This window comes from Alosa alosa, chromosome 21, assembly GCF_017589495.1.
Source record: "Alosa alosa isolate M-15738 ecotype Scorff River chromosome 21, AALO_Geno_1.1, whole genome shotgun sequence".
Taxonomy (NCBI): domain Eukaryota; kingdom Metazoa; phylum Chordata; class Actinopteri; order Clupeiformes; family Clupeidae; genus Alosa; species Alosa alosa.
This window is the reverse complement of record NC_063209.1, coordinates 11,015,116-11,041,553: the sequence shown is the minus strand read 5'-3', so window position 1 is coordinate 11,041,553 and position 26,438 is coordinate 11,015,116. Positions and strand designations below refer to the sequence as shown.

The window sequence follows — 26,438 nt, the reverse complement described above, 5'->3', positions numbered from 1 at the left end:
AGATTAAGTGGCAAGGGCTGCATAAAAAAAAATATTGTGTCCGAACAACATTTTAAAAGTCTTCTAGTCTATTCCAGTGCAAGGGATAGGCCCTACACCAATTGGGATTGGACAGTTACTTCAATTTATGAACAATTACAAAAATCTGGCTGATTTCACGGATACAGGCGCCATCCCTAAGTATTTGAGTTCTTTGCGGGGCTGTCCGCTGGATTTTGCGCATAGCCTGTTCACAACTGCATGCTGTCCTAGCCGATTGCATTGGGTTTCAAGGCAAAATGTAGTCAAATATCTTGAAAGCTGAAGCCCCTAAATTTGCTTTAAATTGATACAATATGATGTTGACTTACAATAAATCTAAGCCCTGTCTCCCATGTACCCCTACAAAGGCATACTTTCTGGTGCGCACGCTAGACTTTCTGGTGAGCACATGAAACTTCAGAAAAACTGCAGGTTTGTTCCATAACTGCAGTTATTTTTTGTAAGAAAAATTATATTCCTTTTGAGCCCTTGAGCCTCTCAAGCTCAATCACTCATCAGTGGATGTCATTTATACCAAAAATAACCGCACTACTTCAAGTGTCAAAACTGCAGTTCTCTAAGTATATAACAAAAAATATGGAGGAATTATCAGCAGTTCATGTGGAATGCAATCTTCTGGACATGTGAAGACAGCATTGCGCTACATAATACTGCACTGTAATATTTTTACATGAAAATATTATTCCACGGCATGGTAGGCCTACTTCAAAAAAGCTGGAGTGTTTTTCTCCCATAACTGCAGCTATTCTTGGTAAGGAGTTTGTTAAGGCTTTCATGGTGCCTAGGGGGATAAATGAGATAAGCCCTAGGTCTAGGTCTCCATGGGATGTAAGCTGTTTGCACGTTAACAAACTTTGAACAAGGGTGCAATGTGACTGCTGAGCATCGAGTTCTGAATTGCAACAGCTGTCCATTTGAACTTTCCATTCAGTGTTTACAATGAAGAATCAACATTGCTTTGCCAAAGCATCGCGAGACTTATCGACCAACCGCATTTGGACTATCGGTCACGTGTTATATATAATGGTGATGCTATTTTTTTTCCCTTGGTACATTCTTGAAATTGTGATTTGTGAAATACAGCAATGGGTCGAGGACGCTTACTGTAGAGCATTACTATAAGGTATCTATTTGTATGTATATGTACTGTTCAAAATAAGGATTCTAGCCAATATCTTCAGACCAGTTTTTGCAAGGTTTATAGCTAGCCTGATGTCCAAATAATTTGGACTGTAGTTCGGCTAATCTAGCAAGCTAGTATCTAACTTGTCTCAGCAATTAGCTTGGCATACAGTTAGCCGGGTAGCTAGCTACCTAACAGTGTGTACAGCATAGGAAGTAGCAAGCAGGCTAACGTTAACAGATAACAGTTTCTTATGCAGTACTTTTCACCATCTACACATTGTTGTTGTGCTCCATTGGCCGTCTATTATTGTCTGGTTGTACGAAGATATCAACAGCCATCCACAAGTTGGGTAGTTTTGCTTGTTAGAAGAAATAAACAGTGATAAGCAATTTTCTAACTTAGCTTAGCATGGCAAAACCAGTAACGTTAGTTTATAAGATGGCATAGTTTTTAATAGAGTAGTCAGATTTGACTCGTTTCTTTCAACGTCTAGTTTCATGTTTGGACGTAGGATTTTATCGTTGTTATAACGTTAGCTATTTGGATAGACGCGTTAAGTTAACGTTAACTTATTCGATTTGGTTTGCGGCTAACGTTATTGTTTTGACAGTTTCTAGGTTAACGTTAGATGCGTTGCGTGTAAACAGGAAGTTGCTGATGAAGTGTCTTGTGACAGTGTGCAGCTTTTAGAAGTGTTCATGCACCGTTTAATGAAGTCGAAACAGAAACCTTACCACTCCTCATTCTTAAACATCCTTTCCTTGTCACACGACTAAGCAATTCTACTGTCAGCTGACAGCTTCGGAGCATTGGTGTGAACTCTTTTCAACCCAGGGAAAACATTCGCAGCTGGCCATCACTAACGGTACCTATTAATTTGCCCTGACTGGTTGTTGCGCCAAACTGCTTATCAGTTGAGAAAAGAAACAATATAGAAAACTATGTTGCTAATACTGCTCAACCACAGTTGCACAATTATGCTTGTTTTCGCAGTAGTGTCATGAGACCAAGACGTTGTTCAGGATTTGGTTGCACGTCAAGTGCGGCTTTTGTCATAGCCCGGTTTCGGTCAGCATTTACCTTACCTTTTTATATATATATGTATGTATATATGTAATTTTTTCTCCTAGAGTAAATTCGAACACTCTGACCAAGGCCCCAGGAGTCGGTGTGTTCCGAGTTTGGCCTTCTGCACTGCGCTCTCTGTCCAAGGCAGGGGAAATGTCGAGCACAGCCATGAAGAAAAAGGTGATTGCTCTTTTTGTGTTTGTGTGTATGTGGTGTGTAGTAGCTTTACATTTGCCAAGTCCACATTTTCGTGTTAATAGCATTGTTATAATCTATAAACCCTTAAGAAAGAATAGGCTTGCTAGAAAATGCATGGGGAATATATAAGCTCCAGGCTAGGTCACAGCTGTTTGATCGACACCGTACATTTATGCAACCTCGGTGTACCCGCAGGTGGCGCTCTTGATGTATGTTTAGACTCATTAAATGTGAAGATCACAATTCTACAATTTAATACAAGTATGGGCAAATTCAGTGAATAGCTTCGCACTGTCCATTAGCTGTTCTGTGTGTGTGTGTGTGTGTGTGTGTGTGTGGCCAGAAAGACTCATGCACAGTCCTGGCTCTGTAAATGGGAAACAAACATCGCCAATCTCTCTCTGGCTCTTTCTCTCTCTCTCGCTCTCTCTCTCTCTGTTTCTCCCTCTCTCTCACTTTCCTTCCCTCCCACACACATTTCCTCCATCTTGTCAGGTGCTGCTGATGGGGAAGAGTGGGTCAGGGAAGACCAGCATGAGATCAATCATCTTTGCGAACTACATCGCTAGGGATACACGAAGGCTTGGAGCCACGAGTAAGCAACCTGCACCCGCAACTGAAGTCACACCAATTACTGTGTGTTTGTAATTCATGAATTAGTCATTGGCTCTTTTACTTCTTTAACCCTCCCAACAGTCACCCTAAAATCAGACACCAAGTTAATCTTTCCTCTCTTCGAATAAGAGGCAAATACGGGTCTATGGGTCCTCCAATGGCAGTTAAGTGGGTTTCTGCCACCACTTGAGTGAAAGGCTAAACAGTTTGGTGTTTGCTGCAGCCGTTAGCTGACCTAAGCGCAGAATTTTGAGTCACTCCACTTAATGTATGGGAAAGAAGCTGTCATTGAACATTTTCAAAGACTCTGACTGGTGTTTTGGTGTGTGTATTTGTAGAGTGTCTGTTAGTGTGTGAGAGAGTTTCTTTGCCAAGCTTTTTTGCAGGTGGTCAGGAAATGAAAGAGAGGAGCCTTAACGACGTGTTTGTGTGTGCGTGTTTGTGTGTGTGTGTCCTTTCTGCAGTCGATGTTGAACACTCCCATGTGCGTTTCCTGGGAAACCTGGTGTTGAACCTATGGGACTGTGGCGGGTAAGCAGGAACTCACAGAGCTATGACATCAGCACACCATAATTCCTTGTGGGCCATTTGGCCATTTCATTAGTGTTCCAGTAACCCATTATGTCTTCCTGCAGAGTGACTGACTTATTAATCCCTGCAGTACTTCTTATAATGACGATCAAAAACATAAGATGCATTGTTGAATAGATGAGCTTCAATATAGAGTAAATGATAAATGTCACAGTGGTGAAGCAAAAACTGCTAACAGGATGACTCATTGTAATCCATCAAACCTAATCATGTATTTTCTGTGCTTATGCTATCAGAACATGTTCTGTCCTTGATGCGGAATAGTGTTGCTCTATTTGCCAACTGGTTGGCATTAGTGGGTATGTGTGGGGGTATTAGTGAGTAGGTAGTCTCTCATGAACCCCACCCTCACCCTATACTGGGCTCTTCTCCCTCACAGGCAGGACACGTTCATGGAGAACTACTTCACCAGCCAGCGGGACAATATTTTCCGCAACGTGGAGGTGCTGATCTACGTGTTTGACGTGGAGAGCCGCGAGCTGGAGAAGGACATGCACTACTACCAGTCCTGTCTGGAGGCCATCCTGCAGAATTCGCCCGACGCCAAGGTCTTCTGCCTGGTGCACAAGATGGACCTGGTGCAGGAGGACCAGAGAGACCTGGTGAGCAGGGGCTGGGTGGGTGGTTGTCTGAGTGGGACAGGTGACCCCTGTGTGTGTGTGTGTGTGTGTGTGTGTGTGTGTGTGTGTGTGTGTGTGTGTGTGTGTGTGTGTGTGTGGAGGTGGGGCTTATAATACCAAGAACATGGTTTTATTGACCAACAGAGCTAGTGAGCGAAGCTGAGCGGTGCAAATATCCCGCTCCTCGCTCAGGTGGCTGCTCACTTGGCCGCTCCTCCACTCAAATTCACGTCAGGTCGCTCCCCTCAATTTCGCTCCCCGCTCCACTTCAAAATCCTCCCTCTCTTGTGAAATCGCTCCACACTTGCTCCAATTTAAAAGAGGGAGAAATAATCTACAAGTCGTATTGTCATCTTAAACAGAAAACTTAAATCCCAAAGAACTAAGAGCACCGACAATATATTTTACTCAGAACATTTATTTTAAAAGATAGTGTAACGACAATAGTGAAACGACGAACAAGCTTGGCAACGTCAATGCACAATACTTTAGCCTTCTACTTGATATGAAGCATATTCAAAATTGCTCACGTTTTTCTTTGCTCTGCGTGTGTTCCCGTAGCACTCATGTTTCCGAAATGTGTCTTCTTAGATTCCAAAATTAATCTTTACTCACTGAAACCGTTTTACCACATGGTTGTTCTCGCTGTACATTGTTAGTATCTAGTTGTTTTGTAGGAATATCAGTTTCCTTTCTAAAATATTTAGCGAACTCCATCCCCATCAACGAGCTTAATGGACAAATATTTGAAATTAAACAGACTTGGTTTTATTTGGAAGAAATTAATTCTGGGTCGATTTGGGCATACGTCAAACTCGAAGTGTGAGCGGTATCGGAGCGAAATTGAAGCGGAACAAGAGCAGCCGCTCCGGCCTCTAAATTAAAAAGCGCTCCGCCCTCCAACAAAATTCCATCTGCCCCACTCCTCGCTCGTGCTCCGCTCCGCTCACTCGCTGTCTTACCTTTAGCTGCATCTGCAGCTCCTGTTTTATTTACTCCCGTGTGTGTAGTCCCATAGTTCCTTTCATTTGTCATCAAACATTTAATGTTTTTCTTTCCCTTTAGCCTGCATTGCTTTTTCTTTCATATGGTGTAAGCTTTCACTCTATGTTTGGTGTTGTAACTGAACTACTCCTGGTTTTACTCCAAATCTCAGATCTTTAAAGAGCGCGAGGAGGACCTGAAGAGGCTGTCTCGTCCACTGGCGTGCACCTGCTTCCGGACCTCCATTTGGGATGAGACCCTCTACAAGGTGAGCCCACCCTCCTGACTCACACACACGCACACACACAGCACTGGATGCACAGAACAGTCTGAAGTCTTGAGCAATCTTGCAAATCAGCAGCTACGGTGGATTTTGACAGTGACCGTTTGTTTTTTCATGAGTTCGTTCTTATCAGAGTTCCCTACTCAATCCAGACTCCAGTCAGCTAGCATGGCAGCTCTCAGGTCTGCAGCAGCTAGGTGCTGTGGCTAGCGGCAGATCTCTCACAGATCGCCCACAGCTGCCTTGAGCAATGTCTCTGACCAGACATTGGAAGTACAGCGTTGTTCACGGATGGATGGATTTCAGAGGCCCACGGTAGTCATGGCGAGCTCTTCAGCCCAATGGACTAAAGTTAACTTGACGTTACGGTATCAGCCGACTTAAAAGCAGAACAAAAGGACTAAGAATAGCACAAAAACAATCGAAGATAACATCATTATACAGAAAATACGTTCAACTAGACAAGTAAGTACAAAAATTGAACAGAACATTAATACAACACATATAATGCAACACAATATCCTACTCATATAATGCAACACAATATCCTATGCTATACAAAACAGAGCTAGAGATTACTATTATAACATAGGATATAGAGATGCACCGACTGCAATTTTCTGGGCTGATACCGATTTCTGATTTTTCATGGAGTTTGACCCTTCCGATTTCATTTCTTCTAACCATTTTACAGCACACACAAATAGTTATAGTTTCTTCTTCAAGTCTAACTTCAGCTGCAGTATCAAACTATAATACTTCCCAGTGTGGGACATTCATTCCACACACTACTAAATGCATTGTGTTATGGAACACCCATTTTTTTCTTCTCACATCCAATATCCAACTAAAAATACAAAAACAATTTTCATGATACATTTGAACATGCTGCCATGGAACATATTTTCATATGCATTGATGCATTTATGGGAGGGTGAGGGAAAAGTGGGAGTATCACACAAACACAGGGGAGGAGAAGTGCTAATAGCGATTGATTAGGTGCTCCGCCATATGTATGAAAATTTTGCGGTGAAAAACGTTAATCCAAATTCCGGTTAAATGCATAGAAACTTTCAGAGACGGCTGATTTTAGTAGGCCATGTCAAAAGCAACTTTAACTTTTGTTTGCCTTTCTAATTTGTTATCGTCTGTTCACAATCGGTTAACTCCGTTCAGCTGCGCTTGTGGTTCAGCTGTGGGCATGCAATTAGCGGCAGGGACGGGCGGTAATGAGCGCTGTTTACGTAGCCTAATGAAGTGACGGCTTAGTTAATTCCACACAAAGCACAGCGTTCGCTTTCTGCGCATAGAAAAACTCGGTATTAGCGCTTTCTTTGTATCCAGCCCTGAGTGCTGGCCTTTGCTAGCTCCTTCAAACTTTGCAAACTCAGATGGGTGATGTTTCAAGTGTGGTCTGCGAGTGCATTTGACCGACATAAAATCGGCACGTCTCAGACTGACCGACTGGTCGCCGGTCATGGTCGATCATGTAAAATCGGCCAATTCCGGTCACCAGCCGATCAATCGGTGCATCTCTAATAGGATATACATACATAAGGATAAACATCAGATACAAATATATGTAATTCAATAAAATATAACATGATACAGTTGAAATATGTTTATTATTAGGCTCAAAAAAGAAAGAGTTTTGGTCATGAGCCAAAGAAGCTCATGGCCAAAGAAGCTAAAGATCCCAAAGGTTTGGAGTACAGTAGATGATGTACCTGTTATATTATGGTGCTTAAGTGAAGAAGGACTCTTGTTTGAGAGTAGTCTTCACTCCTCGTTGGCGTGGTCCACTTGTGATGTAGATGACCCCACCCCTGCTGATGGAAAACAGATCTGATACGTCAGATTCCCACTGCTCTGGGATAATAAGGGGTCACAGCCTCCAGAGTGGTGTGCGACAGACATCTGTTTTACTATGGAATGGCTTGTGGAATTTTATACTGTACGCTCATGATAAGATAGACTGAGTCACAGTCTGGTCTCTTACTTTTTGGCACCTTTTCAGAAGATTACAGGGTATATTGGCAGTGGTTCAGAGACCTAGTGAGTGACTGAAATTATTCTCACTTTAAGTTGTAATGCTTGACTGCCTCCACAGGGAGGTCAGTGAAGAGCCCTTGCCTCTGACCGTTAATGATTTTAAAGGCAGTTGTTCACTTTACGTTTAAAACGACATTTATTCACTGTCTGTGTGGTTCTGGTGTCTGGTTCATTTTGTTTAGTGGAAAAGAAAAGGCAGTGTATATAAATGTGTGTGAGAGAGAGGGAGAGGAAAGAAGACGGAGAAAAAATACAGTATGTGAATACATGTCTGACGTCTGTTTCCTCTCTGTCTGTCTTTCCTTCCTGTCTCCAGGCCTGGTCCAGTATTGTCTACCAGCTCATCCCCAATGTCCAGCAGCTGGAGTCCAACCTGCGCAACTTCGCCCAGATCATCGAGGCCGACGAGGTCCTCCTGTTTGAGAGGGCCACGTTCCTGGTGAGTGTGTGGCCTTCGTCAGACCCTATCCTCAGCTAACCGCTGTTCCCCATACAGCAGAGCTGGGCACAGTGTATGCAGCGGTATTGTTTTTCAGGTAAGGGAGGGAGAGAGTAGTGGAGAAATCCTTCCATGTATCGTATATCAGCCATTTTGGATCAGGAAAAGTGGCACTCTCTTGGGTGGTTGGTGTTTATGATGAGTCGGGGCTTGAGTATGTCAAGCTAAACTTGAGTTTTTCTACGTGTGTGTGTGTGTGTGTGTGTGTGTGTGGCTTCACAAATCATTAATTTTATCGGAAAACTACCCAGCTGGCCAGAAAAAGCCCAGTGTATGTGCAACATGATATTGCCTGAAACATGGCTGCTTTTCAGCTGTCCATTGAGCTGTCAGGTCTCACCACGACACCTCCTCCGCCGGCCCTGAGCGGCCAGGCTGAAGAATCTATGTCACTTCCTGCTTAGGCGCGCGCAGTGCACCATCAGCCATTTTTAGCGGCGGTTCAGGCAGAGTTGCTGGCGGCAACCAAGGGGAACATCAGTCCTGCTGAGCCTGCTGGATGTCCTCGCTCGACCCCGGCGCCGAGAGCGGTAGGTTCACGGACGAGCCCTCCCTGTTCTCCGCCAAGGACGACAGCATTAATGCTGAGCGATGCCAAGCGCAGTAGAGTGCGGGGCCTGGACGCTCCAGGAGCACCGCAGATGTCAGATCATCATTACAAGGGGGACACGAAGGGATGTAGAAAACAAGGCAGGCAGTCAGAATCGAGAAATACAGACACGCAGAAAGAGGAATGGAGTGAAATGCAGACAGACATGCAGACACAGACGGACGGACATGCAGACACAGACGGACAGACATGCAGACATGCAGACAGGGTGTAGACTAAAAAAATACATTACACAGATGTGGCAGCCAGGAGAATCCAAAGGTTTGCTGTTACTCTTTGCTAGAGTCCTTTCACAATCATGGGTAATCCACATTTCCCAGATATTCACAGAAATTAGGGAAATGAAGGCTAAGCAGCTCCAGAGCTTTAGAAAGAGAAACGGGGATTAGCTCATCACTTTAGGGAATTTCCATTGAAACCAGATGGTGTGTGCAAGGTGGGACAAGCAGGTTTTCTGGTATGGTGGCTTGCAGTCAAACAAAAAAAACAAAATGTGTGCTGGGTTATCAAATAATTAAAGCCAATCCAAAGAAAGTGAGCAAGCATATTATGTAGATACGCATTTAATGATTCTTCATTTTCCCCAGATATTTGGCAAAATTGCTCACTGTTCATTTGCTAAAAAACATTCCTGCAAAAGTGTTGTTTTATCTCTGTAATACTAGGTTGAGGAATGGCAAAAAAATAGGTGTTCCGTTGAGTTTGCTAATAGTCATGATCAGGGCCATTGTAAAGAGAAGTGTGGATCTTCTGATATTTTGCATCTGAAAGGTATGCATACACTTATTCCCCCCATGCCCCATGACAATAAAATGGACGAGGAGCCAAGAAAGTTTCACAACTGCAATGTTTTGTTGAATCTTGGGGTTTGGTGTTCAAAATCAACAGTGAGACACCACCTCCACGACCTGAAGCTCCACCAGAGGTCCACGAAAGAGGCTGTTCCTGAGACCAAGATACACACAAGATACATACAAGAACTAAGGACTCGCTTGGCAAAAAACTGAGCATTTTTGAATCATCATGTTTGGCAAAAAAGGGGACCGCACACATACACATAGAATGGGACCTTTGGGGTTGTCTTGGTGCTGGTGATTCAGGCGCTCCTGTTAAGGTCGTTGGCATAATGACTTCCATTCGATATGGCAATATTTTAGTCGAAATCTGGTGGCCAGAAGGGTGAAACTGGGAGTTGATTTGGTCGTCCAACAAACACATTAAAAATCGACAAAGAAATGGTTGCTGCAACACAAGATCAATGTTTCGTAATAGCCCTCGGTCTATAGACACAAACTCCATTGGAATTCTGTGGTCTCAGTTGATGACGACAGTTCACTAGAAACAACCCAATAATCTCAAAGTGAAAAATTTCCTGCATGGAAAAGTGGTCATAGATCTCTCCACAAATGCTCTTCTGCCTCGTTAAACACAAAAAAGGTTGCGTGCTGTCACTCATTAGAAGAATATTTTTCACCAGAGGAAGAGGCCCCAAGTATCACACATTGCATGTGTCTTAGCTCATTTGCATAAAGGAGGCCAGTCACTCTGGAATCGACTGTACAGTGGTGGAGCATTTCCTGAAAGCATTGTTGAACATCACAGTTAAATAATACAAACCACCATTTTGAGCAGCCTTTCAGGAAAGTCCAGGCTAGTTCATTCTCTGTATGGAGATGTGGGATGTAATAACGTGTCTGGTCTCTGAGCCTAGGAATTGCATTGCTGATATTGATTTGATACTGTCAAGTATGTGACAAAAGCAACTCATGCGTGCGGCGTGCGTTGGAGGTACTGATGAGGTGGGAGGGTTATTGATGGGGCCGGCGGGAGCTCGGTGTAGAGCAGCGTCCAGGCCGCGGCTCAGGTCATCTGGGGTCAGGCCAGCGGGAGGAGTGTGCGGTGAGGTGGCCTGTGGCTGAGGGGGTCGTTAATCAGAAAGGAGGAACTCCTCCTCGCCAGTGTCCAGGGGGAGCAGCAGCAGGAAGATGAAGGGTCATCAGCCAGACAGCTGTTCATCTGCATCTCTCTCTCTCTCTCTCGTCCTTTACTTGTCTTTCTGGCCAGATGCCTTTTCCTGTCGTCATGATCTGTGTCTTCTTTTTATTACAGTGCATGCAAATGCACTGTATTGTTTCTTCTTCTTCTTCTTCTTCAAAATCTTTTTATTACAGTGCATGAAAATGCACTGTACTGTTATTCCAAGGCTTTTTCTTCTTCTGATTATTATTATAGTGCATGAAAATGCACTATATTGTTCTTCCAAGTCATCTTATTACAGTGCATGAAAATGCACTGTACTGTTCTTCCTAGACTTCTTATTACAGTGCATGAAAATGCACTGTACTGTTCTTCCTAGGCTTCTTCTTATTCTTATTCTTCTAACGCATTTAATGCAGCTTCAACCGTTTAACGTAGTCACATGGTTAGCATAGTTAGCATGTTAGTTAGCATAACTATTAAAAATGATTAGCTAGGTTAGCTAAGTCACATGGTTAGCATAGTTAGCATTTTAATATTGTTAACATGCTAGTTAGCATAACTAATAAAAATTATTAGCTAAGTTAGCTAAGTCACATGGTTAGCATAGTTAGCATTGTTAACATAGTTAACAGCATTAGCATTATTAACTTTTAAAAAAAAAACTGCTAGAAAACATTAGCTAAATTAATAAAGTTAAGTAACTTGTTTAACATTATTATCTTTGTTAACATAGTTAGCATAACTGCTAGCAAACATTAGAGCCATTCCAACTGTCAGTTATCGTCAACTATCTACCTAAATAATTTAACCATTTAAACTATCCACCTATTTAACTGTTCAGTCATTCCAACTATATTAAACCTCCTCTACCTAGCAAACAATATAGTTTGTTTTTACTCTGTATGATATTTTACATCATATTTTTGCATTTTCATGCACTGTATTTCCTTCAGGAAATGCTTTTCTAGTTATAGTGCATGAAAATGCACTATACTGTTCTTCCAAGTCTTATTACAGTGCATGAAATTCTTCTTCTTCTTCTTCTTCTTCTTCTTCTTCTTCTTCTTCTTCTTCTTCTTCTTCTTCTTCTTCTTCTTCTTCTTCTTCTTCTTCTTCTTCTTCTTCTTCTTCTTCTTCTTCTTCTTCTTCTTCTTCTTCTTCTTCTTCTTCTTCTTCTTCTTCTTCTTCTTCTTCTTCTTCTTCTTCTTCTTCTTCTTCTTCTTCTTCTTCTTCTTCTTCTTCTTCTTCTTCTTCTTCTTCTTCTTCTTCTTCTTCTTCTTCTTCTTCTTCTTCTTCTTCTTCTTCTTCTTCTTCTTCTTCTTCTTCTTCTTCTTCTTCTTCTTCTTCTTCTTCTTCACGTAGAAACTTCATTCAAACTATGTTACGTAGGTCTTACTTAGGACATCTGGGCAATGTATTTTTCATCTTTGTAACTTTTATACTTTTTAAACTATTTATTAAAAACTACTCAAAATTTCCCCATAGACTTAACATTAGGCTGATGACATCACAATGGACTAATTAACTTGATTTGCACCTGTATCAACTTCCAGCTGCTCATCTAGGCCCCATCAAAGAATCAGTTCAACTGATTGCACCTGTATCAACTGCTTTCTGCTGAACTAGGCCAACTCTCTGTGTCTCTCCATTCTACAAGGATATAAGGCACATTTCATCCAACTTTCTATCCATTCATCCTCTTCAAACCATTTACTCATCCACCCATTAAACTATCCCATCAACATCCATTAAACAATCTGCCTATCAACATCCATTACACTATCTACATTTAAACTATATACTCTGTTCAACTATTTCCTCTGCCCACAACTGTTTAAAAATAAATGTCCTCACTACAATGATTCACTATCAAATAATTTAACTATTTAAACTACTCAACTATTTAACTGTTCAGCCATTTCAACTGTCAGTTGTTATCAACTATGACTCCTGCCAACTGTTTCCAAATAAAAGTTTGTTTGCATTTTATGTTAATATACAGTATGTCTATATTTTCATGCACTGGTAATTTTTTCGAAATTACATTTTCTAGTTATTCTTCCCACCAAATTTCTGCGTCTAATTCAGCTTCAACCGTTTAACGTAGAAACTTCGTTCAAACTTTGTAACGTAGGTCTTGAAAAGGACACTTAAGGAATGTATTTTTCACTTTTGTAAACTTTATACTTTTTCAGATATTAACAAAAAACAAGCTTATTTTTCCCCATTGACTTTACATTAGCACTATGACATCACAATGGACTAATTAACTTGATTTGCACCTGTATCAACTTCCAGCTGCTCAACTAGGACCCATCAAAGGGCCAGTTAAACTGATTGCACCTGTATCAACTGCTTTCTGCTTAACTAGGCCAACTCTCTGTGTCTCTCCATTCTACAAGGATATAAGGCACATTCCATCCAACTTTCTATCCATTCATCCTCTTCAAACCATTCACTCATCCACCCATTAAACTATCCATCAACATACATTAAACAATCTGCCTATCAACATCCATTCAACTTTCTGTCTATCAACATCCATTACACTATCTACATTCAACTTTTAAACTATATACTCTTTCTCAGGCTTTAAGCATACAATCTGGCTCTCTTAAGAATACAGATTCTGTTCCTATTTCCTCTGCCCACAACTGTTTCAAAATAAATGTCCTCACTACAATAATTCACTATTAAATAATTTAACTATTTAAACTACTCAACTATTTAACTGTTAGACATTTTAACGTACAGTATGTTTATATTTTCATGCACTGGTAATTTCCTCGAAATTACATTTTCTAGTTTTTTTTTCAAACTTGTTCTCTTTCTCTCTCTCTCAGGTGATCTCTCACTATCAATGTAAGGAGCAGCGCGATGCTCACCGCTTTGAGAAAATAAGCAACATCATCAAACAGTTCAAGCTGAGCTGCAGGTACAGCATGCGTGCTTTTGTGAAAATTATGCCAGACTATTGTTGACCGTGCACAATACTAAACTTAGTGCCAAACTTATCAGACTCTTTTTTTGCTCACCCGTCTCACCTTCTTATCTGTGTGTGTGTGTGTGTGTGTGTGTGTGTGTGCGTGTGCGTGTGTCAGTAAACTGGCAGCTTCCTTTCAGAGCATGGAGGTGCGGAACTCCAACTTTGCCGCCTTCATTGACGTCTTCACCTCCAACACGTACGTCATGGTCATCATGTCTGACCCTTCCATACGTAAGTAGCCCTTGTTTATCACTCACACATTGTTTCCTGTGTGTGTGTGTGTGTGTGTGTGTGTGTGTGTGTGTGTGTGTGAAGAGTGCGTGCGATTCTCAAGTGTTACTTTGGACTGCACTACTTACTTCACGGGTTTGAAAATGAAATGCCTGGCTTATCTGTATACACATTTTTATTTGTGTCTTTCTGCATGATGGACTTCTGTGTTTATGTCAAAAAGTCGTTTGCGTGTTTCATGTCTGCCGTGCGTGTGTGTGCGTGCAAGTGTGCATGCTCGTATTTGTGTGTGAGACAGAGAGAAAGAGAGTGCACACATGAGTTTTATATATCCACATGCATAAATAATTCAATATTGACAGTTACTTTTCTAACAATGATTGCAAAAAAGCTTTTTTTTTTCCTCTTATGATGTAGAGGTTCTTAACCCATTTGTCCTTCTTTCCTCTCCCCGCCTCCCCTCTCTCTTTCTTTCTTTCCTTCCTCTTCTCTCCTCCCTCGCTTTCCTCCTCTTCCCTCCCCTGGACACTGCAGCCTCAGCGGCCACCCTCATCAACATCCGCAACGCCAGGAAGCACTTTGAGAAGCTGGAGAGGGTAGACGGCCCCAAACACAGCCTGCACATGCGCATGCGCTAGAGGACACACACAGACACACACACACTTACGCACACACACTCAGGTCAGTAAATATGGAACACACACACATTCACAGACGTACACAAGTTTTTAGGTTTTAATGTTCCAATGCACGTTAACACAGTAGGCAAATTAATATATGGTTATCACAGACATATATTTAACACCGGACTTGACAGGGAAACGTAGTCATTATAAGCACATGATAAGACATGCAAATGTGAGCTTTAATAATGTGTATATAATTTAAAACACAGGACCATAGTAAAGTACTATGTATCCATATACACATCCATAATGGAGAGCTCTGTAAACATCATGCACATGTTTACGCAAAGCAAGTGCACATGCATATGTGCACACTCACACACTCTCTCTTTCACACACACACACACACACACACACACACACACACACACCATATGGTCAGTCAGGCTTTTCTAAGCACACAGATGTTTGTCTCCATCTAACAAGGGTGTGTATTTACAGTCCAGTCCCAGCTGTCCCATAGACGTGCTCACATTCACATGCCTGTCTCCTCGAAGCACACACTTTCATTAACCATAGACACACTGTATGATGTCAATTGCTCACACGCACAAGTTGTCGGTGATAACACTAACAAACACACACACACATGGTGCTGTCTGTGAAGGGAAACAACGCTGATAACAATCAGTCGGTCAAACAATAAGCAGAAGGCCGAACCCTCCACCAATTAAGCCACACAGTACACAAGCAGCCATGGCAACACTTCAAAGAGCGCCGTAACAAAGCTGCTCGACGACGCCAAGTTTTTTAAACGAATCCCAGGCCACCCAGGGGCCAGCGCACGTCTTCTCTCTCAGGGCTCTCCCTGACCCACAGCTCACCCAGGGTGCTGCTCAATTAGCCAGTGGGTCTAGCTGGTGATATGCACGTTACTCTGAAAGTGTAGGCTGCTCTTCTAATCCATTACGTTGCATGTTAAACACGCATTAAACATGCGTTAAACGAAATACGTTGGTTTGGACTGAGCCATAAATACTGGACATATATGGACTGAGCCATACATAATCAACATGTTGATTTATGAGCACAGAAAAGAGGTGTTCTTGAGTTAAAATATCGACAACCTTTCACAAGACGTGTATTGCATCTTCAAATATGGCACTTCCACCTCTATTCATTTTATGGGGTAGTTACTGTCACCATACTGTTACTGTTGAAAGATAGTAATTACACTCTTATTTATTCAGTGGCTTTGCTTTAGTTGTGGTCATTATTTGCCCAGTTTAACATAAAGAATCAACGTGCACACATTGTGAGGCTCTCTTCTCTCGGTAGCAGAGATGAGATTGATCTTCTTGCTGCTTCACATGTGTGTTGAGAGGTAGAAACCAGGACCACCTGCTGGACCTGTGAAGTCTACATTGTCTTAATACGCAACACACGACCATATATCCTGTGGCATATTTACACTAACGGCTACTAATTTCACTTTTATACTGTCATTTTTAATGTCAAGCCCACACCCATTCACTTGGTCTTAGTTTCTCAATCTCATGTGCACACACACATATACACAGACTCACTTGCATGTCTAGCCCTACGATGACCCTGTTCACACGGTAATGTTTTAGTAATGTGTGAATTTATTTTTGTATAAATGTTATTATAGCCTAGTTGTCATAATGATGTGATGGTTTAAGAGGTGTGATTGATGATGTGAGGTTAATAATGTCTCCAGTATGATGGGACCTACCCTTAATAAGTGTTTAGTTGTTCTGTAATTATACGGAGATTTTCCTGTGATTATAAATGATAACAGGGAGGCTACACCGAGTGCGACACTAAAGTGCTCTGTTCGTACAGTAACATGTAAAATCCATTTTAGAAGACTGGTCTTTTTTTTTTTTTCGAACGTACGCTCCGCTATCACGTCTGGTGTAGCTTCTTCCATTGATTATAGTGGAAGCTAAGTGCTGCAGCAGACACGTCGCCAACGGAACGCTTCAGTTGCGCGCCCGGTTGTAGCTCCCCTGTAAGTCAGGTAATTACACAAGTTATGTAACTGTAGCTAATTATTTTGAACAAACTAACTCAGCATGTACAACCCTGTTTCCAAAAATGTTGGTGCACTGTTTAAAATATAAATGAAAACAGAATATGGTTAGTAAATTATTTAAACCCTATATTTAATTGAGAATTGTGCAAAGACAAGATATCAGTTATTTTTGTTTTGGAAAATATATATTCATTTTTAATTTGATGTCCGCAACAAGTGTTGCCTTACCCCTTCTTTTCACACCAGGCTGTTAATGTTTGGGAACTGAAGAGACCAGTTGTTGGAGTTTTGAGAGTGAAATGTTGTCCCATTCTTGCTCAACATACGATTTCAGCTGCTCAACAGTCTGGGGTCTTTTTTTTTTCTTACATGATTCACATGATGTGAAGATATATATACTTATAAAGATCCTGACTGCATGCAGGTCATTTTAGAACCTGTACTCTTCTGTTATGGAGCCATACCATACAGAGTGTAGTTTGACATTGTTTTCCTGAGGTATTCAAAGCCTTTCCTGAAAAAGACGTCTGCATGACAGAATATGTTGCTCAAAAACTCACCCCTATACCATCATAGATGCTGGCTTTTGAAATGTGCAACAAGTTGGATGGTCCCTCTACTTTCCAGCCCAAAGGATGCCAAGAGTCCATGATAGTTTTCCGCTTTGCCTCAGTCCATCTTAAATGAGCTTGGGCTCCGATAAGACGGCAGAATTTCAAATGTTTTTTTATTTGTATGGTTTTAGCCAGCATTTGTGGGTGCAGCGTCAAACTGTGTTCAGAGACAACAGTTATCGGATGTTTTACTGAGCCCATACTATGATTTTTCTTTAGAGAAATGTGAGGGCCCAAAGATAACGGCCGTCCAGTATTGTTGTTCAGCCCTGTCCCTTGTTTACAAAGATTTCTGTGGATTCTTTCACATTGAGCTGCATTGTTATGTTGCATTTTTACCCACTTATGTTTTCTCTGCATCATTACCTCTGAGAGACTTTGCTTCTCTGGAATGCTCTTTTTTATACCCAGTCGTGGTGCCAGGTAACCTAATCGGTTATGAAATATTCCTCTGAGTGTTTTCTTTAGCATTACACCACTTTTCCATATACAGTATAACGTTCCTTTTGTCACTCACGACCCAACTTTTTTTGAGATGTGTTTCTGACATCAAGCTCAAATTGAGCGTATATTTTTCATGAAATAATCAAATTTCAAGGTTTGATATAATGACTGTCCTTTTTGCATCTACATTTTTTTTTTACGAGATTTGCAGATGATAACATTTGGTTTTTATTTACATTTTGCACAGCGTCCCAACATGTTTTAATACGGGGTTGTACTTTTCTTTATCTCATTCTTTCTGCAGACACTATTTACTAAGCCCTGCTTTTGTATTCATATCGCTAATAGTTTTGTTTTGTGTGTGTGTGCGTGTGCATGTTGACGTGTGTCTGCGTGTGTGCTGTCCACCAGGGGGCCTGTGCATCATGTTAGTCCCACATCTGTGGGGGGTGTCGCTGCTGCCTGCTGTCCTCTCAGCTGTGTGCGGCCGGCTTCTCCAAGACTTGTCTTCATCATCTTCATCCTTGTCCTCAACTCAATGACGAGAAGAGACGCCTCAAACACTGCAGGCTTTTCCTTTTGCTTTCTCCACCCCGCTTACCAGTGCAGCCCACAGCAGATGGATGAGAATGGGATGAGAGAGAAGTTGGGGTAGCAATGACTTTTTTTTTTTTTTTTTTTTTTTTTTATATAAATGTGCCATAATGTATGTACACACAAACACACACACACACACATACACACACAAGCAGTGAACTACTCTTTCTCTTCTGCCCTGTCAGTTCACTGTGAGATGTTGTTTTTTTTTGTTCATTTGTTTTTTAGCACTGTTTTTGCATCCAAGTGTTTACAAAGCTCGCTACGGTAGTTGGCCAGGGACACTGAGGATGAATCGACAATAATGTCAACAAAAAAAATCTACACATCTGCACTCTTGTGAAAAACATTGCACACAGTATCTTCTTTTTTCCACAAGAGCTGTTTGTACCTCCCTATTTATTATCCTTGGTGATGGCTTAAATAAAAATCAAATCAACCACAAAACAAAATGGTCTGCATGCTTTTCCTCAGCACTGAAATGGAGAATAAACAGAGACCTTGTGGAACAGAACTGCATTCCACCCTGTGACCAGAAAAGGATTTCGTTCATGGAAAGCCCAGCACTTTGGGCCTTAATTCCACAAAATTCCCACTGATCTCATTGATTTAGCAGGGACTTAAACTATGAGCCACATAATGGAACAATATGATACCTTTTCTGATAAGACTAATCACTCTGATATTTTCACTGGATCAGGAACACATTAGAAATGAAGGATTAAGTTCAACAAACACGCTTTCATGTTGTTTGGCTGGCTAATTCTCACCAGGAGAGGGGGGCGATTGAGCGCTCACGTCTACAGGGGAAACTCATCAGCTACATTGTTTGAATTGCAGTTAGTCCAGCATTAGATTTGGCCAGCCTGACTAGTAGTTCCCTCCCGTGCTGTGAATTTTTCTGTCCTCCCAAATCCTGGGCTAGTGCTGGATGTTAACACACAACTGCTGATGCCTTTGCTGAATTTCTCTGTGCATGGTGCACATGCAGATAAAGATGTTTGAGAGTTTTCTCCTGCAGGATTCATTTGGGCAGGATTTCTATCCTGGTGCACCTCAGATGTGTTTAATATGACGCAGGTGCTGGAATCATTAGTGCTTCTTTGAAGTTCATATTACCTGGTGGTTGAGGTTTACTTAATTACAGTGCATGAAAATGTTGTTGTTCAGCAGCAGCAACATCCATCTTATTATGACCGCCGCATCCATCTTATTATGACCGCCGCATCCATCTTATTATGACCGCCGCATCCATCTTATTATGACCGCCGCATCCATCTTATTATGACCGCCGCTACCGAAACCCAAAAAATGCAGTTTTTCCTAAATAACTACCTGAACCGTGGCACCGAGGATGAAGACATTTTTATGGTATGTTGGTCTCAAGGGCCCACATCAACCTAGCCCATAATCACTCATTTGTGATTTGCACCCCCCCCCCCCGGTAAAAAATGAAAATGCAATATCATTCTGCTTTAAGAACGTTCAGAACTGCACCAAATTTTATGTGTATGATTAACCTGACATTCTCTGGGGGTATGCCAAGTTTCGTAGAATTTCATCCACGGGGGGGTCTAAAAAATTAAGTTATGTGTACATTTAGTGACTGTACACTCATTGGCCTGTAGATGGTGGTGCACACATATACACACGCGCACACACACACAGGCACGCATACCATCAGTATCGGCAATTAGAACGGCCGATACATAATTACAAATTCAGTAGGATTAAAGGAAAACCAAATATTCATCATAATAATAATTTGGCTGCATTTCCAGTATTGGCGTCACGTAGTCGTTTGTCCACTAGATGGCGCATCGTTGCAGTGAGACGTAATGTTGTTGGAAGTTAATCTAAAGTGGGTTGGAAAGACACTATGCTTCCTACAAGGACAAGACTGTGCAGTAGTTTACCGCAGAGAACATCGAAGGGTAGGATGATTTTTGCATGACATGTAATTCCCATTTCCTCTTGAAGCCGAAATAAATCTTAGAATGTTTATCGGACATGCTTGTTTTTTACTGCAGGTAGGCTACGTTAATCCTATCAATAGCAGAACGTAGGTAAAATAATGTTACCGTTAGCATGGTTGAGTGATGGAGGCCAATTTGATTATTGATGTATTTGTAGAAAACCATAAATGCGTTTATAGGCTACCAAGCAAATTGATAACAGCACTAATTGTATCTTTCGACTGTCATCTCGTTTGCTTATGACCATAACCTAGGCTACTAACAGGAGCTAAGTGAGTTAGCCACAACACGTTAAGCTACATTGATGGTTTTTAATGGAAAATATATAGGCTACCTGAAAGATAACCTGTCTATGATGCATCCTAAACACCGGGCTGGGACATTTCTGCTCAAAGTCTCAAAAAGCATCTGAGTCAACGTCCATTCCCAAACACCCATATAGGCTACTTCAATCCTCTATTTTCAAAGGTGATTCAAGTAAGGAAGAGCATGGCTCAAAGTAAAGTAACTGAAACTACATAAATTCGTCAAAGTGAATAATTTGTGTCAACTCGCAGCAATGTAGATTTATTAACGCACCCGTGATGATCTACATCTCCATTTAAACCAGATGTTTTAGAGCGCACGTTGAGATGTATTCAGGGCAGGGCTGTACCTACACATATTTGTTGCACGTGCTACAAAAATCATTCTTTGTGATGGATGATTTAGTACCAACGTTACACCGGTCAGATACAGTTTTGCCTATGGCTATTCCGTGAGACTGAGGCGCTTTTTGTTTGTTCGAAGTGCGTGTTTAGGGTGTGAAGTATCCAAACAATGATAACTCTTTCATTATGGCTGCTTTAGCCACAGACCTTGAGCTACTGTACAGTGGGTTGGGTTCCATTTAGAAGTGTCCACTTCATTCGCCCTTTCCGTGATTCACACAGCTACGTGAAATGTATTACTGATATGCAAAACTATTAACTTTTCGCCAAGAGGTGGCAGCTTGATACTGTAAGGTGTAAGCCATTGGTTCCAAAGGAGATTTTATTTGGGTCACCAGCATAGCCTATTGACAAGTGTTGTGTACAGTGGTGGAGGAAGTACTGAAACTCAGTACTTTAGTAAAAGTACAAATACACAGAGAAATATTTACTTTAGTAAAAGTAAAAGTACCACAATGACAACCCTACTTAAGTAAAAGTAAAAAGTACCTGCTTTTAAATGTACTTTAAGTATTTGCATAATGATTTATATACTATATTCTAAAACGAAAAATCAGTATGGGCTGTGGCATTTTAATTAAGCTAGTTTTAGGTTATACTCGACTAGATAGTTTTAAGCTAATGCAATTGTGCTTACCATCTGTGGCCCAGTTTACATTCTGACCTACAATTCTAGAGACTGTAATTCTGGTTATCTAACTAGGGTGATCTGCTGAGTAATATCAGTCAGCAAAACACGAGAGCCTGAAGTTTAACGGGGTAGACAAGGGAAACGTCGGGTGGATCGTAATGCCAATTATGCTGATTGAACAGAAAAGTTGCTGAGAAAGGTGTCTTTATGATTAGGTTCAGACGCATAGACATTGAATGAACGCTCATATTACTACCCCCCAATTGTAGGCTATATGCATCTTTATTTGATCACACACAATTAAGGAATATTTCCTAATCTGGAAAATGTTACGTTTTTTTCCGGCCACCGGTTCATTAATAGTCTACCATTCATTTGTGCCGCAAATGATCAGGCGATGTGACAGAAGCATGGGCATAGCCTGTAACTTCGCTGATCCGCGGATAGCAATCTCATCGGAGAGGAGGCCCTAACGCTGCAGATAACAGACAGAGAAAGGCACAGAACACAGTTGCATGTACAGTGTAGCCATGGGTCTGGTGAATATAGCCTACCGAATGCAGATGGCTACAAGCTCACGCTTTGCCTGGTCTAGACTAGAAGCTTATGTTTCTAAGAATGCACGAAGGCCCAGAATCTTTGGTAGCAACCCGCCCCTGGTAAAACAAAGCGTGTTTGTCAGAGAAAAAAAAACTGATCATAAAATGTATCGTAAAAAGGAACGATGGTGTTGTAGAAATGTAACGGCGTAAAAGTACAGATAATTGCTGTAAAATGTAACGAAGTAAAAGTCAAAAGTATGCACTATAAATTTTACTTAAGTAAAGTACAAATACGTGGAAAATTTACTTAAGTACAGTAGGGTAGACTGAGTACAGTTGAGACACTTTTTGCCCACACAAAATCAAACAAAAAATAGATACTGAAAAGAAGTGATTTTCCACACAACATTCCACATGCCATTTCCTTAGCTTGTAGACTAAAATATTATAAATCAATAATACCCATAAGTAGTTTATATTTTCCACAATTAGCTCATAAACATAAGGTGCATTTTTTGTCTTGACTGTGTCTCAACTGTACCCTATAGAGTACAGTTGAGACACCCACCTGGTACAGTTGAGACACCCATCTTTAATGATGTATAGTTAACTAACCGTTAGTTGGAAAGTTTAATAAATAAAAACATAGCAATTGCAAACTGTTTGTAGTTCGAATTCATTCATTTCATTTAAATTAGCGTTGGTTAAAAGGAATACATCATGAACAAAATGTGACACAGGAACAGATAGCGAACAGTAGCCTACAAATGGAATGTTCAAGTAGCCTAACACAATCCAATGTGTGTCTCAATTGTACCCCGCTGACCACCTCACACATTTCTCTAGATTTTGCAACGACCTTACATGACACAATGCCATAAAATATGCCAGTTTTTAGGACACAGAATAATGTTTGTAATGATACCAGTTACGTTTAACAGTAGCATAAGTGTAATGAGCTATTCATTGTCAAAGGTGCATGGTGAAGTGAAATTCTTACTTTGGAAAAAAAACATGTGCCGATATCCTTGGATGGGAGATACTTTTGTCGTTCAAATTTGCCATGATCAAAGAGGGCACTAATACGCATGTGCATTGCAAAAATCACAACTTGGGGTTGCTGTGCAAGCAAGATATTTAAGGTGTCTCAACTGTACACATGTCTCAACTGTACTCAGTCTACCCTAACGAAGTATTTGTACTTCGTTACATTCCACCACTGGTTGTGTAATAGGCCTAGCATAGGGACAACCTTATATAGCTTATAGTTTGTTAACAGTCACGGTTTTGTCATAACTCCCTCTATGCATTTTTTGCATTTAGAATAGCTCTGAAACCGGGGCTTAACACGCCAGGGGCCAGTCGTGGATATCTCAATACCAAATTTAAACAATATTTCTATCGGGCGCCTACCATGGACTAGGCTGGGTGAAAATCAAAAGATTGCGTCAAAAGATTGAGCTTAACCATGGACCTCATAGTTGCAAAATGCAAGGGAACATGAATCAGCATATTATTTGCACAAATAATAACGGACAGTAGCTCTTCAACTTTGCCCTTTAAAATGTGCATGAACAGTCTCGCAACGCATTTCATGAAGGCCCTTTTGGACATGTCAGTTATTTGCACCACTGGGTAAAACGGCATTTTGTTTTAGACTACTGGTATTTAATTTGTGCATTGACAATAAAGCTGAATATCATTTGAACTAGATGACTAAACTTAGCATATGTAGAAGAAGAAACATTCACAAAAATCCATGACATGACCTCTTTTCTAGATAGCTGTTGAAAACTGCATGGAACTGACAGGGATTGTTTTGTTTAATAATAAATAAATAAATACATTATGCTGCTACCTTCTGCTTTTCCCAAATACAATGTAGCCTACAGGTGTACCTTTCATCAGTCCAGTTGCAATGGATGGACTGTGATGAACTGCCCTACTTGTGATTGTTTAGAGATTTTAAAGGTTTTATAACAATGCTACAAATTTTTTGGCCCAAAAACAAATCTATCCCAGATAGCAGTAGACTCCGGACAGACTCCGCCTTCAAACTGGCAAATCCGTGTAACTGTCACCTCTGTTTTACTGTCGTGATGGAGACATTGACCCGGATCAGACACCAGGGGGCGGAAAGCACAGTCACAACTGATAATGACCAGCCGCCGGAAACGCATAACGCCAATTTTTTAGTTCTAACGATTTGCCGACTGCCTTACGCGCGCCAGAGCTGAGTTAGACATTAACGGAGGCGGTTGGTGAACACGAGAGCTAGTGAAAAGAAGAGTTCGTTTGGTTTGTTTCAGGTAAGCCTATTTGCTTCAACTATATTAGAATGAAATACATTATTTTTGCTTTCATATAATGTTAATGGATCCTTTTGACGTTTACGCTACTTTAAACTGGTCTTGGACAATTAGCTAACGTTAGCTTTTGGGGTAAGCAAGGGTTAATGAAATGTTCATTTTATCCATGTACAAATTAATTTAGCAACGCTTTTTATCCGAAGCGACTTAATTTGGTCAATTTACTTGTTACTTCAGGGCTAGTCTCCCTTAGAGCAACTTGGGCTGAGATTTTAACACACAATTTCCAGGTTAGCATGCTAGCCTGATTTCTTAACCGCTACCGCATCCTCTGTAAGCCAGAAAATAATTGAGATGTGTTCTATGTAGTGAGATACGTGTTTGTATGTTAAAATAATGATTTTATACAGTTAGGCGTGTATCCAAGTATCAAATGATGAATCATGCCTTCTCCCTCCGCCCCCGTCTCTTCAGCCCCAGGACCGAGGCGTTCAGGTGGCGTGACTGGCGTGCCCTGTCTGCAATCCTCCCTTTCAGTAAGTGATAAGTCTTGTAGCACTGTTTAGCCTATGTTTCTGACATTTAAAACTCAAAAACCAAAATATATTACATAAAGGTGTTATCAGGGATTGAAATTCTCGTTTGTACGACGGACAATCGTCATTTGGAAATTTGAATCCCCGGTGGTGCACTCGTAATCAAAGATAACAGTCTCTCTAAAAGCTGAATGTGGAACGCTGGATACGTGCTTCACTCTAGAATCTTTCGCCCTCAGCGTGCGCCATCTTGACTACATAGTGGTAATCGTGGTTGAGAAAACTGAAGCAGCAGCAATGGAAAACACACTTTACAGAGTTACAATCTAGTTATAACATAAACAGTGACAGATTCTTTGTAGTGCTGCAGCGATTAGTCGACTTATTCGACGTAATCCACCATGAAAATTTACAGAGCTGTATAGACCGGTTTCAGGTCCCTAACAATGGAACGAATTGGGATGTTGGCGAGTTATCTATGTTGTGAGATACGTGTTTGTATGTTAAAATAATGATTTTATACTGTTAGACGGGTATCCAAGTATCGAATTAATCATGCCTTCTTCCTCCTCCCCCGTCTCTTCAGCCCCAGGACCGAGGCGTTGAGGTGGCGTGACTGGCGTGAATTCGGCGTGCCCTGTCTGCAATCCTGCCTTTCAGTAAGGTAAGTGTAAGTCTTGTAGCACTGTTTAGCCTATGTTTCTGACATTTAAAACTCAAAAACCAAAATATATTACATAAAGGTGTTATCAGGATTAAAATGCTCGTTCGTATGACGGACAATCGTCATTTGGAAATTTGAGTCCCTGGTGGTGCACTCATAATCAAAGATAACTGTCTCTCTAAAAGCTGAATGTGGAACACTGTTTTTTTTGTTTTGTTTTTTTGTTTTTTTTTTGCTTAAATTGTTTGAACAGGGATAGAAATAGACATTCCACTTTGTCTTCTAATTTGTACCCACCATTTTCAAATGTTTCAAATTTTCTTGTTCCAAGACTAAGACTTGTCATCTTTCTCAAACAAGATTTTTACATTTCCAATCTAGTGGAAGCATTACACACTGCATCACATCATTCATTCTCAAATCATTAACTATCTTGATAATGTTGAGTAATGTCATTTTTGTACAGGAAGCATTAGCCAAGGATTGTCATGTGTGCTGATTGCCTTTCTTGTCTCAACAGGGGCAGTAAGGACAAGATCCACCCACCACCCAGTGCATGCTACATATGTGTGTGTAATAAATTGAGAGGGTGTGTGATAAATGAAATTTAATAAAGTAAGTACAATTTTGAATTTGTGCTTCTTTTCTGAAATACATTAGTACAAGGTTTTGATTTTTAGATCATTTATTCCAAGATGTTGATAATTTAACACTCAATATACATGATCAAACTACTGGCTACTGAGTTCAACTAGGGGTATTGGATGTTACTGTTTAAAAAGCTTTATTAGTAATCCTTTACTTTTGACAATCTTAACTTTTTAAAGCTTGAAATTCTGAACAAA

At 40.9% G+C, this 26,438-nt stretch overlaps 1 protein-coding gene and 1 long non-coding RNA gene across 5 annotated transcripts; both read left to right on the top strand.

The window, feature by feature from the left end:
• Positions 1 to 1,076: 1,076 nt before the first annotated feature.
• rraga (Ras-related GTP binding A) lies at positions 1,077 to 18,672 on the top strand. 3 transcript variants are annotated; one of them, XM_048231643.1, is made up of 12 exons: positions 1,112 to 1,165; positions 1,946 to 2,033; positions 2,299 to 2,416; positions 2,930 to 3,029; positions 3,514 to 3,580; positions 4,020 to 4,242; positions 5,417 to 5,512; positions 7,896 to 8,018; positions 13,512 to 13,603; positions 13,770 to 13,885; positions 14,420 to 14,566; positions 18,040 to 18,672. In XM_048231643.1, exons 3-11 carry the CDS (start codon positions 2,390 to 2,392, stop codon positions 14,521 to 14,523), a joined length of 948 nt encoding a protein of 315 aa, XP_048087600.1. In that variant the 5' UTR covers positions 1,112 to 1,165; positions 1,946 to 2,033; positions 2,299 to 2,389; the 3' UTR covers positions 14,524 to 14,566; positions 18,040 to 18,672. The 3 variants fall into 3 exon arrangements, with proteins under 3 accessions (XP_048087602.1, XP_048087599.1, XP_048087600.1); XM_048231645.1 differs by lacking the exon at positions 1,946 to 2,033 and having other exon boundaries at positions 1,077 to 1,165; positions 14,420 to 14,481; XM_048231642.1 differs by lacking the exon at positions 1,946 to 2,033 and having other exon boundaries at positions 1,077 to 1,165.
• A 5,679-nt stretch (positions 18,673 to 24,351) lies between these two features.
• Positions 24,352 to 26,225, top strand: LOC125286684. 2 transcript variants are annotated; one of them, XR_007192222.1, is made up of 4 exons: positions 24,352 to 24,393; positions 24,868 to 24,929; positions 25,516 to 25,593; positions 26,114 to 26,225. It is a non-coding gene; the product is annotated as an uncharacterized LOC125286684 (long non-coding RNA). The 2 variants fall into 2 exon arrangements; XR_007192221.1 differs by having other exon boundaries at positions 24,384 to 24,929.
• The last annotated feature ends 213 nt before the right edge of the window (positions 26,226 to 26,438 follow it).

Excerpts from the sequence above, each read along its gene's own strand:
- rraga (XM_048231642.1), top strand. The coding sequence starts at position 2,390 with ATGTCGAGCACAGCCATGAAGAAAAAG. Across the intron at positions 3,581-4,019 it reads AACCTATGGGACTGTGGCGG|GCAGGACACGTTCATGGAGA; the intron begins GTAAGCAGGAAC and ends TCTCCCTCACAG. Across the intron at positions 13,604-13,769 it reads CAGTTCAAGCTGAGCTGCAG|TAAACTGGCAGCTTCCTTTC; the intron begins GTACAGCATGCG and ends TGCGTGTGTCAG.